The 19,267-nt window shown below is 46.0% G+C and overlaps 1 protein-coding gene across 4 annotated transcripts in view; it reads left to right on the top strand.

The window, feature by feature from the left end:
* LOC138293531 (von Willebrand factor C domain-containing protein 2-like) overlaps positions 1-19,267 on the top strand; it is a 62,830-nt gene that overhangs the window by 40,015 nt on the left and 3,548 nt on the right. For all 4 annotated transcript variants that reach the window (XM_069232780.1, XM_069232781.1, XM_069232778.1 and 1 more), the window contains exon 3: positions 13,979-14,108. In XM_069232780.1, the coding sequence (XP_069088881.1) occupies positions 13,979-14,108 (130 nt within the window). The remainder of the gene's footprint in view (positions 1-13,978; positions 14,109-19,267) is intronic.

The raw sequence follows: 19,267 nt of genomic DNA, 5'->3' as shown, positions 1-19,267 counted from the left end.
ATCAAATATGCCAATCATGGATAAACCAATCAACAGTACAGTTTCCATAGGGAACACTTGCACTTTAGCACTGATTAGAAGTGGTAAAGTGCGCAGAGACAATAAACCAGCAAAAACAGACCTAAAAAAATAGGAGGAAGAAGGCAAAAAGTTTGGGGATAACCCTGCAAAAAGGGACATTTCCAACACAGGCTCATACTGGGAATGGAGAAATGGGAACTAAAAGTCCCAGAGTGAAAAGTGCTGCTGGCTAGCAAGTAAGGGTTAGCTGGAAATGTCAAACGTAGCATGGAGTTGAGGGATGTTAAATGTCTTCTTAATTTAATATTTGCAATCATTTGCGTTATGATAAAGGTTTACAGATCACCATTTATTTTGTCGTGCATGGAGGTGAAATGTTGTGAATGTAAGTCAGATCGCCAAAGAGTGAACTCACCTCTGCTCCAACACCAAGTTCAGTCAGGACTTGGGTGGCCACCTAAGGAGGCCAGGGGGGCTCCATGTCACTGGGATGCCACATTTCTATTCCTTGACTTTTCTTTGAGATATCAGTGCATTCTGGGAGATGTAGTCATGGTTCATTTTAATTGAGCCAGTTGGACCACCACACCTGATAACAATGATATGTAAAAGCAAAGTCTGTGAATGGAAAAGTCATGTCCTTGTGTCATGGGGCCTTCAGGTCACCCTATGGCCACCTTGTTTCGTGTCCTCATACCTTTTGCCATAATAGGTTTCATGGAAGACAAGCAAGACTGCAACACTCAGAATGCATTAGGCTATCAAATGAAAGACAGTGTCTGGAACCGTCTTCCTGATAATAGGAGTTTTGTAAACTGTATGAAAAGTTGGCGACTTTTTACCAACATTTTATCACATTCTGGGACTCGTAGGTTCGGTTTTAACATTGTAGGTTTAAGTTCCAGGGTACAAAGTGACATATCTAAAAAGCTAGGTCTGGCTGAAGCTGTCAAACTTGACATGGGTTCACGTGGCAGCTTTACAAAATGAGTCCTTAAGCCAGCGCCAGAAGACGGACAGGAGCTCAAAGCGCCTACACTCTCTTCTCTGGGCTGTGTGGTTTATTGTGAATCCTCTACATAATATTGTAAAAAATTAACAAAATGCATTGATGGGAAGCACTAAGTCATGCCTGTAAAATAGCTTTATTATTTATTGAAGAAAATCACCTGCTCCTGTCGTTGATTGCCCGCAGATTATTGGGTCTCACATTTCTACTTTTAGAAGTATGAGTTCAACAATCCCAGAATTCAGAGCGCTTTTGGCTAAAGAGCATGTACTGGCTGAAGGTGCCAAGCAAGGCACAAGGCCACTTGGGTAGGGTTTCAGTCTGTCTGTATCTCAGTGTCCCAGCTGTTAAAGTAGTCACTCAGTGTTTGTGGATTCAATGTGCTATAAATACCAGATGTTGTGTTTTACTGCTCAGAAAGACACTCTCCAGTCCTGACCCTCAGCACTGCTCACAGAGATCTTTCCAGATCCCTCCTGTAGCACAATAAAGCCATGATCAGAGGCAACCTTTACAGTTCTGATCTATAACATGCTATAGCGCCAACCATGGACAAGACTTGTTGAGCTCTTTTATTTGGCTCAATACAGCACTGGCCAGAGACAATCTCTGTAGCACTCACCTGTAGTATGATAGTCTTAGAGCCCTGCTAAATGGCGTCTAGCTCTCACCTGTAACTCAGTACAGCAGGACCTGAGACCTCCTCTCCAGCACTCTCCTGTAGCACGCTAGCCGTAGAGGCCTACTCAAATGCATCCAGTGCTCGTCTGTAACTCAGTACACCGCCACCCAGAGACCTCCTCTCCAGCACTCAACTGTAGCATGCTAGCCATAGAGCCCTGCTCCGAGACCTATCCCGCTCTCATCTATAGAGGGACACAGGACCACAGGAGACAACCTTTCCGGCACTCACCTGTAGCATGCTAGCCATAGAGCCCTGCTCAGAGACCTATCCCGCTCTCATCTATAGCTGGATACAGGACGACAGGTGACAACCTCTCCAGCACTCACTTGTAGCACGCTAGCCATAGAGCGCTGCTCAGAGACCTATCCCGCTCTCATCTATAGAGGGAGACAGCACCACATGAGACAACCTCTCCGGCACTCACCTGTAGCACGCTAGCCATAGAGCGCTGCTCCAAGACCTATCCCGCTCTCATCTATAGAGGGGCACAGGACCACAGGAGACAACCTCTCCGGCACTCACCTGCAGACTGCTAGCCATAGCGCGCTGCTCAGAGACCTATCCCGCTCTCATCTATAGCTGGACACAGGACCACAGGAGACAACCTCTCCGACACTCACCTGTAGCATGCTAGCCATAGAGCGCTACTCAGAGACCTATCCCGCTCTCATCTATACAGGGGCACAGGACCACAGGAGACAACCTCTCCGGCACTCACCTGTAGCATGCTGGCCATAGAGCGCTGCTCCAAGACCTATCCCGCTCTCATCTATAGCTGGATACAGCACCACAGGAGACGACCTCTCTGGAACTCACCTGCAGCATGCTAGCCATAGCGCGCTGCTCAGGGACCTATCCCGCTCTCATCTATAGATGGACACAGGACCACAGGAGACAACCTCTCCGACACTCACCTGTGGCATGCTAGCCATAGAGCGCTGCTCAGACACCTATCCCGCTCTCATCAATAGAGGGACACAGGACCACAGGAGACAACCTCTCCGGCACTCACCTGTAGCATGCTAGCCATAGAGTGCTGCTCCGAGACCTATCCCGCTCTCATCTATAGCTGAACACAGCACCACAGGAGACAACCTCTCCGGCACTCACCTGCAGCATGCTAGCCATAGAGCGCTGCTCCGAGACCTATCCCGCTCTCATGTATAGAGGGGCACAGGACCACAGGAGACAACCTCTCCGGCACTCACCTGTAGCATGGTAGCCATAGAGCGATGCTCAGAGACCTATCCCGCTCTCATCTATAGCTGGACACAGGACCACAGGAGACAACCTCTCCGGCACTCACCTGTAGCATGCTAGCCATAGAGCGCTGCTCCGAGACCTATCCCGCTCTCATCTATACAGGGGCACAGGACCACAGGAGACAACCTCTCCGGCACTCACCTGTAGCATGCTAGCCATAGAGCGCTGCTCCAAGACCTATCCCGCTCTCATCTATAGAGGGACACAGCACCACAGGAGACAACCTCTCCGGCACTCACCTGTAGCATGCTAGCCATAGAGTGCTGCTCCGAGACCTATCCCGCTCTCATCCGTAACTTGCTAGTCTTAAAGTACTGCTGAAAGGCTTCCCCCTGAGGGCTGAATAAAACACCCCAGCCACAGATACGGCCGAGCAGCACTGCCTTGGTACTCAGAGATGGGTTTATGGACATTGCAGCAAGGACGGTAAAACAGATTCCCATATTGAATAGATGGGAAGAGCTGAGTACATGAATTTGGAAGGGAGTTCAGGAGACATTACTTCCTGATAGAGTCTGGTGTTTCTGAGACAGGGCCTCTCCCAGAAGGGTTGTCCCTTCCTGAGATGTCAGAATGTGACTTTCTGAGGTCATAGGCGCCATGAAAGTAGAAGAAATGTCACTGAGTGCAGAAAGGGTGGTCCAGGCTCTGAAAAGCTTCAGAACTGTGTTGTTCCTGATGGGGCTGGTAACCCCTTTCGCTGACACAGTCTCGATTACTGGGGCAGCCAGAAGTCCCTACCTAGGGTACTTTTGTGATTGTGTTGAAATAAGTTCACCTTGTCTGCCAAGCCCTCTTGCATTGAAATAATACTAGAATGCTTTAATATACCTCTAAAACAAGGGCAGTGTTCAAACGTGCAGTGTGTGCAGTGGCACCGGTTCCCAAGCCAGCTGAACCCCAGCCATAGCTCCCCTTTGTTAGAAAAACGGGAGTAGGGGCACCTTTGTTATTCTTTCTGGGGGCCTCTGATGCCCTTGCTACTGTGTAAGTGTACAAATGGCAAATGTTGGCATTACCTAAACACCCCGACATTCTTAAATCAGGCGGGTTAAAGGTCATTTTTGCCCCGGGGTGAGACTTGCACCTGCAACTTACAAGTTACAAATGCTGCGTGACAATGCTTTCTACCTCATGGGAGTTAGACTTAAGCCAACTTAAAGTTGTGATGTTCCCGTTACGTGAAGTGAACGTGTTTAACAGGACACAGAAGTGCCATCTACAAGTGTGCCCTGCGCATGTGTAATTTACGCTCTGCGTGTGTAAGTGATGTACAGGCACAGTTGCGAGCTGGTGTGAAAAGGAGGTTTAATCGAGTTCAAATCGAAGCGTTCGTGACTCATGCTTCATCCGTCTCAGTTCGATAAAATCGTCACTCTGCATTTTACCGTGCCGCATAGCGAAGCGGGATCTGAGGACCCAGTTTGCTGTTTTTATGGATATTTTTTTGTATCAACTGAGTTTCAGGTTATCCGAGCGTTTGCAGAAGTGGAGACCAGTATTTCTCCAACACCTTAGGTTCATGGAACATAACGATAGTTTTTTTCATATAGTTCTTACTGCCACACCTCACCGCCGATAACAATGGTACGCATGTTAGTCGCTTTAAAAGAATGAAATGCAGAATCAGCCCTTCTAATATATTAGCCTGTCATCGACAGGGTCCTTGCAGATTTCTGCGCAGATGCATTAACACTCCGAGTTACCTTCCCAATGCATAGCTCAGACAGGAGGGAGCATTGTTGTATATTCATCCCTACTGACCGGCATAGTGAACTCAGCCTATTCAGTGCTATCAAACTACATGTTCCGAAGCCACAACTCTCTGAAGCTGAGAGCGTGCACGAATAACTACTGTGGGAGAACGGCGCCACCTGGTGGTTATATCTGTTCTCAGCGGCATCACGACTGAAAGTTGCTTTCGGCGAAGCTGCGACGGCAGATGCAAAGATCTTCGGTAAAGATGTCACATCTTATTATGTCATAAGAACAGAAAAGATTTGTTTAATGTGGGAAGGTAGTTTTGAACCTCAGTAAAATTGTGAGTATCACAGAAAAATCCACCAACTAGATATTATAACTACAGCAGAAATAGCACACATGCGTTTAAAGCCCGTGTGGTTTATGTGGCACCTTTAAAATGCAGCACTCATTGAAAGAGCAAAAGGCCATTAATGATTGTCTTTGTGCAGGAAGGGGCACCTTCCTGCACATAAAAAATAATCCCTGCAACGCACGCACCTTTGCACTATGGTGCAAGGGTGGCTGCATTGGTGCTGGGCAGCTAAATTTAGTACCAGCGCTAGGGGAAACACAGGGGTGTGCTGTAATTTTGTAAATCGTGTGCATCCCTGTGTTTCTGAAGTCACGTGGCGCTGCCAATTGTAAATATGCTCCTTAAAGTCACTTGACAACACATAAAAAACATGAGGAGCCCCCAGGAACATCACAGGGCATATTTACAATAAAGTGGCCACTTTTCTTGCATCACCCCTGCCCCACCTACCGACACCATGGTTGCGCCATATTTACAATACGGCGCACCATAGCGGTCATTATGACAATAGTGTCAAAATTTGCGTCGCTTTGCTGCACTACCGTCTTCATTTTTTTTTACTCTAGTGCAGCAAGGCCCACTGCTTAAAACGGGTGCTCTGAGCAGGTGTTAAAAATGACTGACAAAATGGAGCAGTGAAATGCACCATTTTATCGGACCTCCCTGCATCGGAACACCTCCCGGGCACATATTATGCCTGGAGCAGGCATAAAGTGGCGCAAGGGTTTACAAAGTGGCGCAATACAGACATGCCACTTTGTAAATACGGCACAGAAGAAAGGCCTCCTTAATGCCGCCTTAATGTAAAAAAAATGATGCTAGGGCAGCACAAGGTGGCGCTAGAAACTTGTAAATATTCCTCCACGTCCCAGCAGCAGGAATTAGAAATAACTAGTAAGCCTGTGCCAAACCACACGTTATTGACATGTTTTCCTGGTTGTTTAGGAAGCGCACCGCTGGCTAGAAAGCTGCACGTGCAAAAGTGTACAATGCATGGGGTGGGAGGTCTGGATACAAAACTGCGGGACGCTGTATAAGTATAGGGGGTGCAGGTTGAGGGGTGATAAGACTGGCTTACAAAGGCGGGGTTCTCTCGCTGGCATCCGTGTGGGGGGGAGCAGTCGAAGTGGTTACTTCTGGAAGAGGTGTTCTTTGAAGGGCATGGCCTTCAGCTTCTTTCTGAGGAGTGAGAGTGTTTGATGGACTATATAGCTCTCGGTTAGTGTAATTTTACCCATAAAATCAGATCAGTTGTATGAACCTTTTAAGTCATCTCATTAAACAATGCTCTAAAATACACTGTTGCTCGAGCGTACACTAAAGCACACAGAAAAAAGTAAAAAAGATGTTTAGATTAGTCAACCAGCCCCTACAGCAGGAGCACTTTGCTGAATCGTGTTTACAAAACTTTCTAAGTAACCCACTTACGTATTCTATTGCTCTCGAAGAATTCCTGTTCTGTTTAACTCATACTCAGCCCCAAATAGCGCACTGAAGCAGCACAGCTTTGATTCCTTACACTAGCATCATGAAAAGCTATCCCTTCCTCGCAACTTTCTATCCAATAATTTAGCCATTCACTTTTCAGAATTTTATTTTTACATCCTGCAAATTTGGACAGTTACATAAAAAGGTTCAACTGTTTGTGGGTGTCACTCCCAGAGCCTACAGACCCCTGTGTTGTGCTGTACGCTAGGTGGCTCGCTGCAGCGGAAGCGGGGTCCTTGCGCCCAATAACTCACGCACACACTCGGTACATCGGTGTGGTACGGAAAGACCACGCGGGTCTCTTCCCCCGTTTATTTATACCCTGCATGTGGAGGACCAGCAGAACGGCTCCCCACATCTGGATCGACACATCCTTTTTCCCCCGGGTCACTAGACCGGCACAACATCATTACATCCCTCCCCAGCTTGGCTTGTAACTGGAGAACAACATAACTAGCACACAAAGGGGCATATTTATAAGCCCCTAGTGCCAACTTGTGCCACATTAACGTCATTTTTTTAAACGCTAATGTTGCCCAACGAGGCCAAAATCCTGACGCCATATTTACAAAGCGGCACAACGCATTCATTGCACCACTTTGTTACCCTTTGAGCTACGTTATGCCTGCGTCAGGCATAATGTATGCAAAGGGGGCCGAAAAAATGGTGCAAGGAAATCTAACAGATTTCCTTACGTCATTTTTCACGGCACTTTTAACGCCTGCTCAGAGCAGGCGTTAAAAGTGGGCTTCCATTATTTATAATAGGCCCCTGTGTACTCTGCAGGAGTAGCACCAATATTTTGGTGCTACTCCTGCAGAGTACATCAACAGCATCAATAAAAATGATGCCATTGTCCCCTACCCTGCGCCATGGTGCGTCGTATCTTAGAGACGGCACACACATGATGGCGGTAGGGGGGCGCTAAGGGGCTCAAGGAAAGTGGCACTGCACTAGGTGCAGCGCCACTTTACTTAAATATGCCCCAAAGTCTCTAAGTCTCAGACTGGGTGGAGAGTTCAGCCTCAGGTGGTATCGTTGGGAGTGGGTTGGCATCTCTCCATCTTGAGCCACCAATTGCTGGGACTCCAAGGGATCACTCAGGTTTGGCTAAGTGGCTGAACTGTCACTTCTTTCCACTGGAGCCTCAGACCAGTCATACCCAGAGTCCCAATGGGGATCACCCACCTCAGGTTCACCATCTGTCGCCTCCTCAAATGTTACTCTCTGGAACCATGATGCATTCCGGGTAACCCTTTTGCTCCCCCTTTTGGCAGTCACCATGGTACCGGCCACTCCACTGATAGTCCATGTTCCTGGTTTATATGGCATGCGGAACTTCCAGCCAGGCTTCCAATCCTTGAGGATCACCTGGTCGCCAACCGGCAGATGTCGAGTGATGGTGCTTCTCTTCAGGCTGGATTTCTCATTAGCCTCCTTCCGGCGGGTCTGGGCCTGCTCTGGGCCAATAAGGGGGTGGTTGCCATCCAGGAATGGGGTGGGAGCATGTCCCTTCAGGCCCCATTCAGCATCAGGGACCAAGGTGCTTGTTGGGTGGTGCAGTGTGGGGTTCCCTGGTACTCTCGGAGAAACCGATAGAGACTAAGCTCCTGGTCACTTGCTTCAAGTATGGCAATGCGGAGAGTCTTGATAAGCGTCTGCATAAATCTCTCAACTTCCCCATTGGCCTGAGGCCACTGGGGCATGATTCGTCTGTGCCGGATGCCTATATTGTTCATCATTAGTTGAAATTGAGCTCCTTGAAACGGAGGCTCATTGTCTGTTTTGATCTCTTCTGGGAAGCTAAACATGATGAATGTCTTTTATAGTGCTGGCATAACCTTACTGAACGCAGTGGAGTTGACGACTTCCACAATAGGGTATTTGGAGTTGCTGTCAACTAGCACCACTATGACCCTTCCATCAGGGAAATATCCAAGGTCAAGGCTCACCTTGGACCACAACACAGTACAGGGCTCCTCCGTCACAATGTGTGCGGACACCTCAGGGGCACTCATTAGCTGGCAGCTCGGGCACTTTCTCACCAGTTCGTCGACTTTGTTGTCCAGATCCGGGAACAACACCTTCTCCCTCATGCGCACTTTCATTTTTGCGGTGCCTTGATGCCCACCATGTGCGGGCATGGCCACTCAGTGCTTTAGGCTTTCGGGTACCACCAGCGAGGCCCTCACAGTACAAGGCCCCCTTGGGTACAGCTGAGTTCACTGCAGACTCGCCATAGCTTTAATAGTCTATCTCTTTCCGTACTTGTTCATGTGTTGGTGTGTTTTAAAAAGTCCTGCCACAACCCACCTTCCAATGCCTGCTTCAATTTCATCAGAATAGTGTCTTCTGCAGTGGCAGCAGCAATTTCATCTAAGCTCATTGTCTTGGGGCAGCGGCTTCTGTACGTGCGCATCCATTACCTCGTCTTCTTCTGCTTGGTAACCATCATCTGGTTCAGATGGATGTCAGGACAGAAAGTCAGCCGGATTCCTAGCCCCCGGTCGGTACACGACCTCTGCACAGTAATATTGAAGCTGTATGGCCCACAGTTCTATTCTATCTGCAGAGAAGGATGTGGAGCAGTTCCTTTGACCAGTAGCATAAGTGGTTGATGGTCTGTGTCTACTGGAATGACCTCCCACACAGGTATAGATAAAAATGTCTGCAATCCCACTTAATTGCAGTGCCTCACTTTCAATTTGTGCATATCGCTGCTCCATTGGCGTGAGAGCCTTGCTGCCATACGCAAGTGGGGCCAAATGGCGTGGGTCAGTTTCCTGAGTCAGCACCGCACCAAGTCCCACGGGACTGGCGTCAACAACCAATTCAGTCTTTTTTGTTAGATTGAAGTAAGCCATCGTTTTTTTCCCTTAAAAGTGCTTTTTTGAGCGCTTGAAAAGCTCTCTCTTCCTGGCCTCCCCAGGACCAAGGAGTCTCTGCCTTCGTGAGGGCTCGTAGTGGCTCAGACAGTTTTGCCAGATTAGGTATAAACCTGCCACAATGCGTGGCCATCCACAAAAAAGCTCCTCACTTCAGTCACATTCTTGGGAGCAGGAGTCCTCTTGATGGCTTCCTTGGGTCAACTTTGATACCCTTCTGATTAAACACATACCCAAAAAACTCAATGGCAGGTTGGAAGAATGAACACTTCCCGGTATGGAAGGGGAGGCCATGCTCCACCAGTCTCCTGAGGGTGGCCTTCAGATGGTGATGATGTTCCTCGGCGGTTGCAGAGTGTATAAGGATGTCCTCGCTGACATTCATGGCACCTTGTAACCCGGACGGGGTCTTGCAGATCGCATCCTGGAAGATCTCCGTGGCCGAAGTGTCCTTGAGTGGCTTGATAAATCTGGAGTGCAAATCACTGCATTGTGTTACTTTGCCCAGGGAGTAATTCCATTGTTGTTTCATGGGTGTTCTCAAGCAACACCCATGGATTTTGACCAGGGCACAACTGGAGGGTACACACTCTTTTCACAGGGTGGAACCCGTCTACAATGGCCAAGGTTGGGCCCCTTAGGAATATTATAAATTTGTCCTGGTGTAATTTTCCGACACCGGGAAACATTTAGCAGCACCTGCAAGTTGTCTGCTTTGGTTTGGAGCAGCAACATGCAGGTGGGGAGAGGGCTTATCACATTCCAGCTGGGCCCAAAACAAAGGCCGAAATTAAGGGGCCATCAGGCCTCCTTTTTGAGTATCCTGGGAGGGCGCTACCGGGAGCCTCAGAACTAAATGCAGTGGAGTAGAAAAAAAGACACACAGCTTATGACTTCACAGATACTAAAGAGAGGCACATTTTTTACTTTGTTCAGTCTCTGTGCTTAAGACCTATATATGCATGCACTGTAAGCATGTCAGATGTTCTGGTCTGTCCCAGTGTTTACACTAATAGCAGTTTAAATACCACTGTTTGTCACGACTACATATTATACATTGACAGTAAATCATATGTGTGTAAATCAATTTACAGGATGTGTTACATAAGACAATGAGGGTTACAAGAGGTAGGAGTGACATGTCCTTCATATCTCACTGTGCTATATTAGAAGGACTACAATGTATGAACTGCAAGTAACAAAAGGATCTTTGTGTGAAAAGCAGTCTCCCAAGTATCTACCTTCATAAAATAACAAAGTGTCATCTCCACGTTACATTATGTGCTTTGCAGGAGAAATATTAACCCTCTATTCTACTTTGATTCAAAACTGGGCCTACACTAAACACAGATCTCTCCAGCTAATACGTTAACCTCCAGAGTAAAGGTATCTTACCATTACTATTATTCCCAGAGGTTTACTGGCACACAAAGATCTCTGCAACAGGTGCTTTAACCTTAAAGGATATTTTAAATTAAAATGCAGACCTTGCAACCAATTAAGCAGGACAGATTTATTGCCACATTTCTCCTTGTTGCCAATTTCTTTGTGGCAGGGTTGTAAAAAATAAATGCATAGGTTGAGGCCCAGATTTTGTGTCAGAGTTGCTTCACTTTTTTGGCACAGACCTGATACAAATTGTCATTCGTTAAATATCATAATGCGCTCAAATATAGACCTGCTAAACATATATGTGAAGTCTTAGGATTTGATGTCACTTCTTGTGATGTCACTTCCTGTGAGTTCATGGGTTGTAATGCCACTTTCTGTTATGCCATGTACAATGCCATGCACCGTGAAGTCACTCGCATGTTGTCACTTGCATATTGCCTAACTTGGTTACTTCACCCCACTTCTTTTTTTATGACTTTTGCCCTGATTTTGATGCATTTCTATATTTACCAGAAGTGGTAGCCCTGTGCCAAAATGCTATGCCTTCCCAGAGGAGGCGTAACAAATAGAAATATCTTTATTTCTCCTTGTTACTTCCTCTTTCCATGGGTGCTGCATTCTGCAGCACTGATAGAAAGAGAAAAATGTCTCAGGGGATTTTTTTGTGCAGGAAGGTGGTCCAATTGCACCAGTTTGTAAATGTGGCTTAGTATAGGGGACTGCTTGCGTAAAAAAACAAGTGACGCTACGGTGGTGCAAGGGGCTTTTAAATAAGCCCTGAAGTGTCTTAAATATAATTTACAAAAATGTTGTCCCACTGGAATGAATAAAAATCTACACCTAATTGAGCGATTATTGTAAACAATATTTAGTTCACAATATTTACGTCAGACTACATTTTTGATATTCTGACATACAACTGTTTTAGCAACACTCTAGCATATAATTCATCCTTGCAGTTGAGCTCAGCTATCATCCTGAGGTTAGATGGTAACTCTCTAGTTCCTTTTTTATAGAATGTTGCCAAATGGTAAGGACAGTCTACATTTGGGGCCAGATGTAGGTAGATATGGTTTTACGACTCGCAACCATGACACCATCTGCGAATGGCAAGGGGGTCGCAAAGACCCACCTCATTAATATTAATGAGATGGGTCGCAATTTGCGACCCCCAAGCGATTCCCTGCACTCACAGGGATGGTGGCCTGCTGGAGACAGCAGACCACCATGTCTGTGACTGCTTTTTAAATAAAGCGTTTTTTTTTTTGTATTGCAGCCCGTTTTCCTTAAAGGAAAACGAGTTGCAATACAAACGAAAAAATGAAACCATTTGGTTCATTTTTTCAGAGCAGGCAGTGGTCCGTTGGTTTTTGGCAACATTCACAAAGGGGAAGGGGTCCCATGGCGAATGAGTTAGCACCCAAAGAAATTCTGCATCGCGGTGCGAATCGCAAATAGGAAGGGAACACTCCTTCCTATTTGCGAGTCGCATTCCCATTTTGTGAGTCGGTACCGACTCGCAAAATGGGAATGTGCATCGCGATGCCGAATTTCGCAGTTTGCGCCATGCAAACAGTTCCTACATCTGGCCCTTAGTTACTTAGACAAGCACATAGCTGCAGTAGAACAGCCCAGTGCTCAGCATTCAATTCACACATTCTTCATCAATATCATAAATATTGTTTGCAGTTTTTTATCGTGAAAAGATCAGAGGTTAACAAATCAGATTCCCTTCTCCCATTGTAATACAGGCTGGTATCCTATCTGTAGAAAGTTTCAACATACTTTTGCCAACAAGATTCCAGAATCACTCAGTCCAGTTCTGATTTACAGCTCTTACAACTACAGGCCACAAAGTCTGGAATCTTCTAGCTTTGCTTGAGTACGTTGTCTCAATTATTGTCCCAATCCGAGACTAGTGCTGCCTTTAAGAAAAAAAGTTGACTTTTTAAAAAGTTTGTTTGAGAGCTAGCAGTGATCCTCTGGCTCCCTGCCTACTTCCAGAAAATCTTTTTTTCCACATTTATAAAAGGGAAATGGTCCTAAGAGGACCCCTTCTCTTTAGTGAATAGCTTACCAACCTAACTCAGGAGTAAGTCATTTTTCAGTGTTTTGAGATGGGTTTTCGGTCAGAAAACACTGATACATATGATACTGATGCAGTATTTGAAAGGGACACCTACAACACCCCCTTCCAAATACTGAATCGATACGGGTTGAAATTCCATTTTAGAAGAGGATAAAAGTTTACATATGATTACAAATGAATTAGTAAATTAAAAGGCATTTTTGTATACTTTAGTTGCTTGTGTTCTGGTTCAGGGAGGACCTGACCTGGCATTTTGGGCTGGACTGTTCCCATGAGGAGCAGGGTCAAGACTGATATGCATATGGCTGGGTCCAAACTGAGGTGACAGGGTGGGCAAAATAACAATGTAAAGGATGCTATCCGAGTAATTATCAGCAGCTGAGATTAATTCAAGCATTCCCTCCATCACTTTTTTTCTATATGTTGATGAGAGAAGTAAGGCATACACAATCCTCCTATTTTGTGTAAAAACGTGCTCAGATAATGGGGTACAACAACTCATTGCTTCAACTTATTGTCCTTGAATATCCACATTTGGACCTTTGTTTAAAAGACAAGTCAAGATATACCCCATCCCTAAAGCCTAAAACTACCCCAACCCCAAACCCGGCCCCTAAAACCTAAAACTACCCCAAACCTAACCCCTGCCCCTAAAACTTAAACTACCCCGACCCCCCACCCCTGCCCCTAAAACTACCCCAACCCCGCCCCTAAAAACAAAAAATAATCCGACCCCCACCCCCTCCCCTAAAAAACTAAAACTACCCCAACCCCCAACCATGCCCTTAAAAACTAAAACTACCCCCACCCCACCCCTAAAACTACTCCCCAACCCTACCCCAGCCCCACTTACCTGACTGCGTCCTCTCCGATCCTTAGTATATTTTCCTCTGCCTTAACCAAGCATGTTCGTTGTTCAGGACATGCGTGGTTAAGGCAGAGAACAACAGAGTCCTTGTTCACAAAAGCGTTGTTCCGCTTTCATGGTTAACGCACCTCGTTGTTCGGGGTTCATGGTTTAGGCTGTTTTCCATCTTGTGCACATACTCCAACCTTCTCTTCATGCTTACCATTCTGCTTACCTTTTTAGCCATCGGAGTGCGAGCAGTGTACCTGTGACTTGGATGGAATTGCACGGTGCCTCGTTGCAGACTGCGCCCCGCCACCGTGTGTGAATCCAGTGTACGAGAAGGGAGAATGCTGCCCGAAGTGCAAGGATGGTGAGTGAACATGGACAAGGTCCGCCCTCCTCAGAAGTACAGCAGCTTTATCACATATGCATGTATTATACAACTGTGAGTAGATTGAAGAAATATGCAGTGGGCGAGCCTGTGATGTGGGTTAAAGTCTCTTCATATTGTAACAGAGACAGACTATCTCCTGGCTAGGATGGCCCTTTGAAAACCAAATCGAGAATGACCGGTATGTCTCCTTGGTTGAAAGCAACAATTCAAGAGCAATGTGAATTACTTTGAAGTACAAGTAGACTTGCAATAAATTCTAATATATAATATATGGGCTAAGGGCCAGATTTAGAAGGCCGTAGCGCCTCCTTGCACCACATTAGTGTCATTTTTTTAATGCTAATATGGCTCAACGAGGCAAAAATCACTGCACAATTTTTAGAAAGTGGTGCAATACATGCATTGTGCCACTTTCCAACCCCTTGCGTCTCATTATGCCTGCGCCAGGCACAATGTATGCAAGGGGAGTGTTCCGTCATTAGGAGGCCTGCAAAAATGGCGCAGTGAAATCTACAACATTTAATGCCTGCTCAAAGCAGGTGTTAAAAGGACACACCCACTGAAGGCAATGGGCCTCCTTGCACTTTGCTCCACTAGCGTTAAAAATTTTGAGGCTAGTGGAGTAAAGCACCATAAAAGCTATTGGCCTAACATGCACATGGTGCGCCATGTTGTAAATACAGCACACCCATGGTGTCCTTAGGTGGCATGGGGAGGGCCTCAATATCTTTTGTCAAAAATATTGTCTTAAATATCATGTACTAATATTTCGCCCCAGTTAATACTCGAAAATCTACACTCAGTGTAGTGTTATTTTTGTAAATAATATTTAACCTGCAACAGTAATGCCATACAACATTTCTGTGATTGATATTCAGCCATACAACCCAGATGGAGCAAAGATTAAATATCCCAGCATAGTGGAATGTGAGTTAGGAGAGAACCTTTTTATCCAATTTCCGAGTACAATCACATTTTTATCAAATTTCTGAGTGCGATCATGTGGCGCAAACCAGTGCAAAACATATCAGCAATTTACCATTCACTATAAAAGTCAGGCAGCATAGCACGGAAGTGTGCTGCATCCCACGATTGCCTCTGCAACCCTTAGTAAACATAGCCCTATGTTTTCACACTTCAAATCTACTTCCTGGGCCCATAATAACCAGGAAGAATGTAAGGGCTTTCAAGCCATGACAAAGACAAATGCAAGTGACATGTAGAAAATCAAAGATACAACATGATCCCAATGGGTGGCTGCATGGTCTTGGAACGTGTCCTGTGCATAGGTGAATAGTTTTGTGACAAATAAATAAAGAACATTGCGAGTTTAGTCTGATATGTAGTCAGTTTGGGAGATAGCACTACATTTCCATTTAGAGCGGAGCATATTCTCACATGTGTTAGGAAAAATATAAAAGATTGGAGTGACCAAAAAAAAAAGAAAATCGGATCCCTGACTGCTTTGTATTCACTTTGGGGCATATTTACTATTTTTCCACGTAATGCATCACAGCAAGGCAACTTGCTGTACTTGGTTAGTGAAAGGGAGAGAGTAGAAATGCACCATAGTTACAAGGATATAGCACATCCCTGCTTTCTCTTAGTGTAGGTGCACTGTGTGCTTCCTATAGCCAATGTAGGCCCCCTTCCGCCATGGTGTAGAAGTTCCCGTCATTACAGGCAGGATTGTTTTTGTGTAAGAAGCGACATCTTCGTGCACAAAAAAACAATCCGGAATAATCTGTAATGGCGTTTACCACTTTCCATGTGTGCAGAATGCAGCTCTCATGAAAAGAGGAAATATTGTTAGGAAATAAAGATATTATTTTATTATATAATTTCTCCTCATTATGCCTCACTGGGGAAAGTGTTGCATTCTGACACATTCCCAGGTTCGTAAGTCTTTGTAAATCTGGGAATGCATCAAAATCCACGGGTGGCTGCATGTGAAGGCCAATGATTCACTGATGGAATGCCTTCCAAAGGGAAGGTAACGCAGGCGGCACTTACTTTGTATTTACTAAACTACGTAAAGCCATGGAAAGGGGCTCTGCGAGGCTTAGTCACTCCCAGACAAGAGCTTGATTTGCCTTGTGATGACTTGCGTTACACAAGGACGGCGCAAGTCCTTGGTAAATCTGGGCCTAAGTATCTTCTAACCCTGGTCAGCACAATAATTCAGCCTTCAGTGGACAACTGGGAATACATTGAAGGGATGTTTTGGGGCCTAGAGGATAGTATGCAAGACCACAGCATTCTTTTATGTATGTATATATGTATGTATGTGGTATTTGCATAGAGTGAACCTAGCCATAGGCCAGCAAAGCTATCCTATCTCTTCTAGTTGATGAGTATTGTTCAGGCATATTTCCATCTGTTCCGAGCATGAGAGTCAAATACTAATTACAAGCACTAGGACACTTGTAACCTCTTTTCAGTCGCAAGTAGGGGTTTCAACTGAGAGCAGGCATTCCGGCCCCCTTGGAATCAGCCGTCTAGTGGTGAATAGATGAGAGATTCCTTAAGAAGCATGAATTATGTGTATTTCTTTGAGAAACAAAGATAAGGTTCTTTCTCAGACGGATTATGAAAATACTTTAGGATCCCTAAAACGTAAGATCCCATTTTATCAGATTTCTGTGCTCCATGTACAAATGATTCTTTATGATTCTTGTGTCTATGTGTAGCTATTATGTGGGTAAGAAGAAATTCTGCTATGTAGTTATTTTGTGGAACAGCTTATCTGAGGCCCTTCACAAGCTGCCTCAGTCCTTGACTTTTAGGATACAATTGATGCTATTGTAGATCGTGTCTCCCTACGTTTTTTCCTTCCGTAGCTTCTCAGTGCATGAGTACCCTCTTTTGGTCTTCTATGAACATGATATATGAGCTAAGGTTCACTAGAAAATACTAAGGTGCATATTTACAAGAAACTGGCGCATTAATGGTGATGCACCAGTTTTCTGGCGTCACCCCTGCCCCACCTGATGACACCATGGGGGCGCCGTTTTTACAATACAGTGCACCATGGCGCACGTTAGGCCAATAGCGTCAAAAAAATGTATGCTATTGTGGTGCTTTGCTGCACTAGTGTCAAAAATGTTGACGCTAGTGCAGCAAAGTACAAGGAGGCCCATTGATTAAAATGTGCGCGTCAGTCTAACGCCTGCTTTGAGCAGGCATTAAAAATAATATAAAAAATTGCACAGTCAAATCTTGTAGATTTCACAGTGCCATTTCTGTGGGCCTCCTAATGCCGGATGCCCCCCTTGCATACATTATCCCTGTCACAGGCATAATGTGGCGCAAGGGGTCGCAAAGTGAAGCAGTGCATGCATTGCACCAATTTGTAGATATGCTGCGGCGATAATTGCCTCCTTGAGCCACATTAACATAAAAAATGACACTAGTATGGTGCAAGGAGGCGCTAGGGCCTTGTGAATATGTCCCTCAGGGTCTGAGATAAAACAGGATGGTAATGGATAATGCTTCAATTTATGAAGGGAATTGTAAATCTGAAGGGGAATAGACCAGGGAATTCTCTCCATTTTGAGGACAGAAGGGAAAAGGAAATTTTCCTGGTTAAAATTGCTCCAGATTCAGCATTTCCTGCAAAATCAGAGGGTTTTCTGTTTCTTAGCCAAACTTATATGAGGCTCTCAGTCAGTTCATAGAAAAGATGTTATGGTCCATGCTTAGACGAGGCCCTAAGTGAATGTTATTCATAGAACAGATATTATGGCCCAAACTGAAACCAGGGCCTAAGTCAATGTCATTCACTGAAGAGATGAACAGGCTCATGGCCTCTCCCTCCTGAGGTTTCTGTGGTGACCTTTTTCCATAGAAGGAAAAGAGAAGGTGTCTCAAAGGCAGTATGTAAAACTTATTCAGAGCGCCTCTCTAAAGGCTTCCTAGTAAGTTGACAAGCGAGAAGATGGATGCCTCCGAGATACACACAGCAATTGTCCCAGTTAGAAAGAGATGAGTTGTCCCCAAGAAAGACACATAGGCCCTGATTATGACCCTGGCGGTCCATGGACCACCAGGGCCTGAGTGGCAGTCTCACCTCCGCAGGACCAGCGGTGAAGACCACCATATTACGACGCGGCGGTTTGGCCACTGCAAACCACCGCATCCCCGTCCATCCTGCTGCTGTACCGCGGCCCGCAGGGCTGGAGGGTTCCACCTGCAGCCCGATGGGAGTCGAATAACCACAGAGGTTATTCTGACTAGGGAACCACCAGCGTTTTCCTGGCAGTCTCACCACCACAGAATGCTGGCGGAAAGATATCCCCCCCAAACACCTCAGCACACATGCACGCATGCACACACACACACAATCAATCACACACAGACACCCCCCCTCATACACACACTCACATTCACCCCCATAGACACGCATACATACCCATACACATCACACTCACATACACTCTCCATCCCACACTCTTCCCTTCAACTACATACATACATACACAACCCCACCCCCCACTCATCTTCACACAACCACACCCTGACCCCCCACTCGTACCTCACCGCACACACACACACACATCTCATATACACATACAAACATACACGCACCTGCATGCACACAATCACTCACACCTCCCTTTGGCCCTTACACATTCACCCATGCACACAGCCCCACCTCCGTCCACTTGTATATACACACATGCATCACCATATTTACACACACACAAGCACACCCATTCACACCTCCCCTTGCAGACGACACTTACCTCGTCCAACGAGGTGCTCCTCCTTGAGGGGACTGGACCCGGCGCTCCCACCGCCGGCACCACCACACCAGAAAAAGCCTGCAGCACAGAATTATTGGTTGTAATTCTGTGGGCAGTCTTTTTTTGGCATGGCGGTGTCAACAGTGGAACCACCTAAGAGCCACCGGCTGCCATAGTGAATGCCGCCGGATATCCGACCGCTGAAGGAGCGGATATCCAGTGGCAGTCATAATACGGCGGTCTTCCGCAGGCCGCAACTGTCTTGGGAAAAGACTGCCACAATCATAATGAGGGCCATAGTGCCGCAGTGGAAGTTTCTGTAGAGGCACTTCCTAGTGATGAACAGTTACCTGGAAGCAAAGTGTCTTAAATATTTATACTTCTCCATTC

The sequence above is a fragment of the Pleurodeles waltl genome, chromosome 4_2, assembly GCF_031143425.1.
Source record: "Pleurodeles waltl isolate 20211129_DDA chromosome 4_2, aPleWal1.hap1.20221129, whole genome shotgun sequence".
NCBI lineage: Eukaryota > Metazoa > Chordata > Amphibia > Caudata > Salamandridae > Pleurodeles > Pleurodeles waltl.
This window is presented reverse-complemented; position numbering and strand designations above follow the sequence as displayed.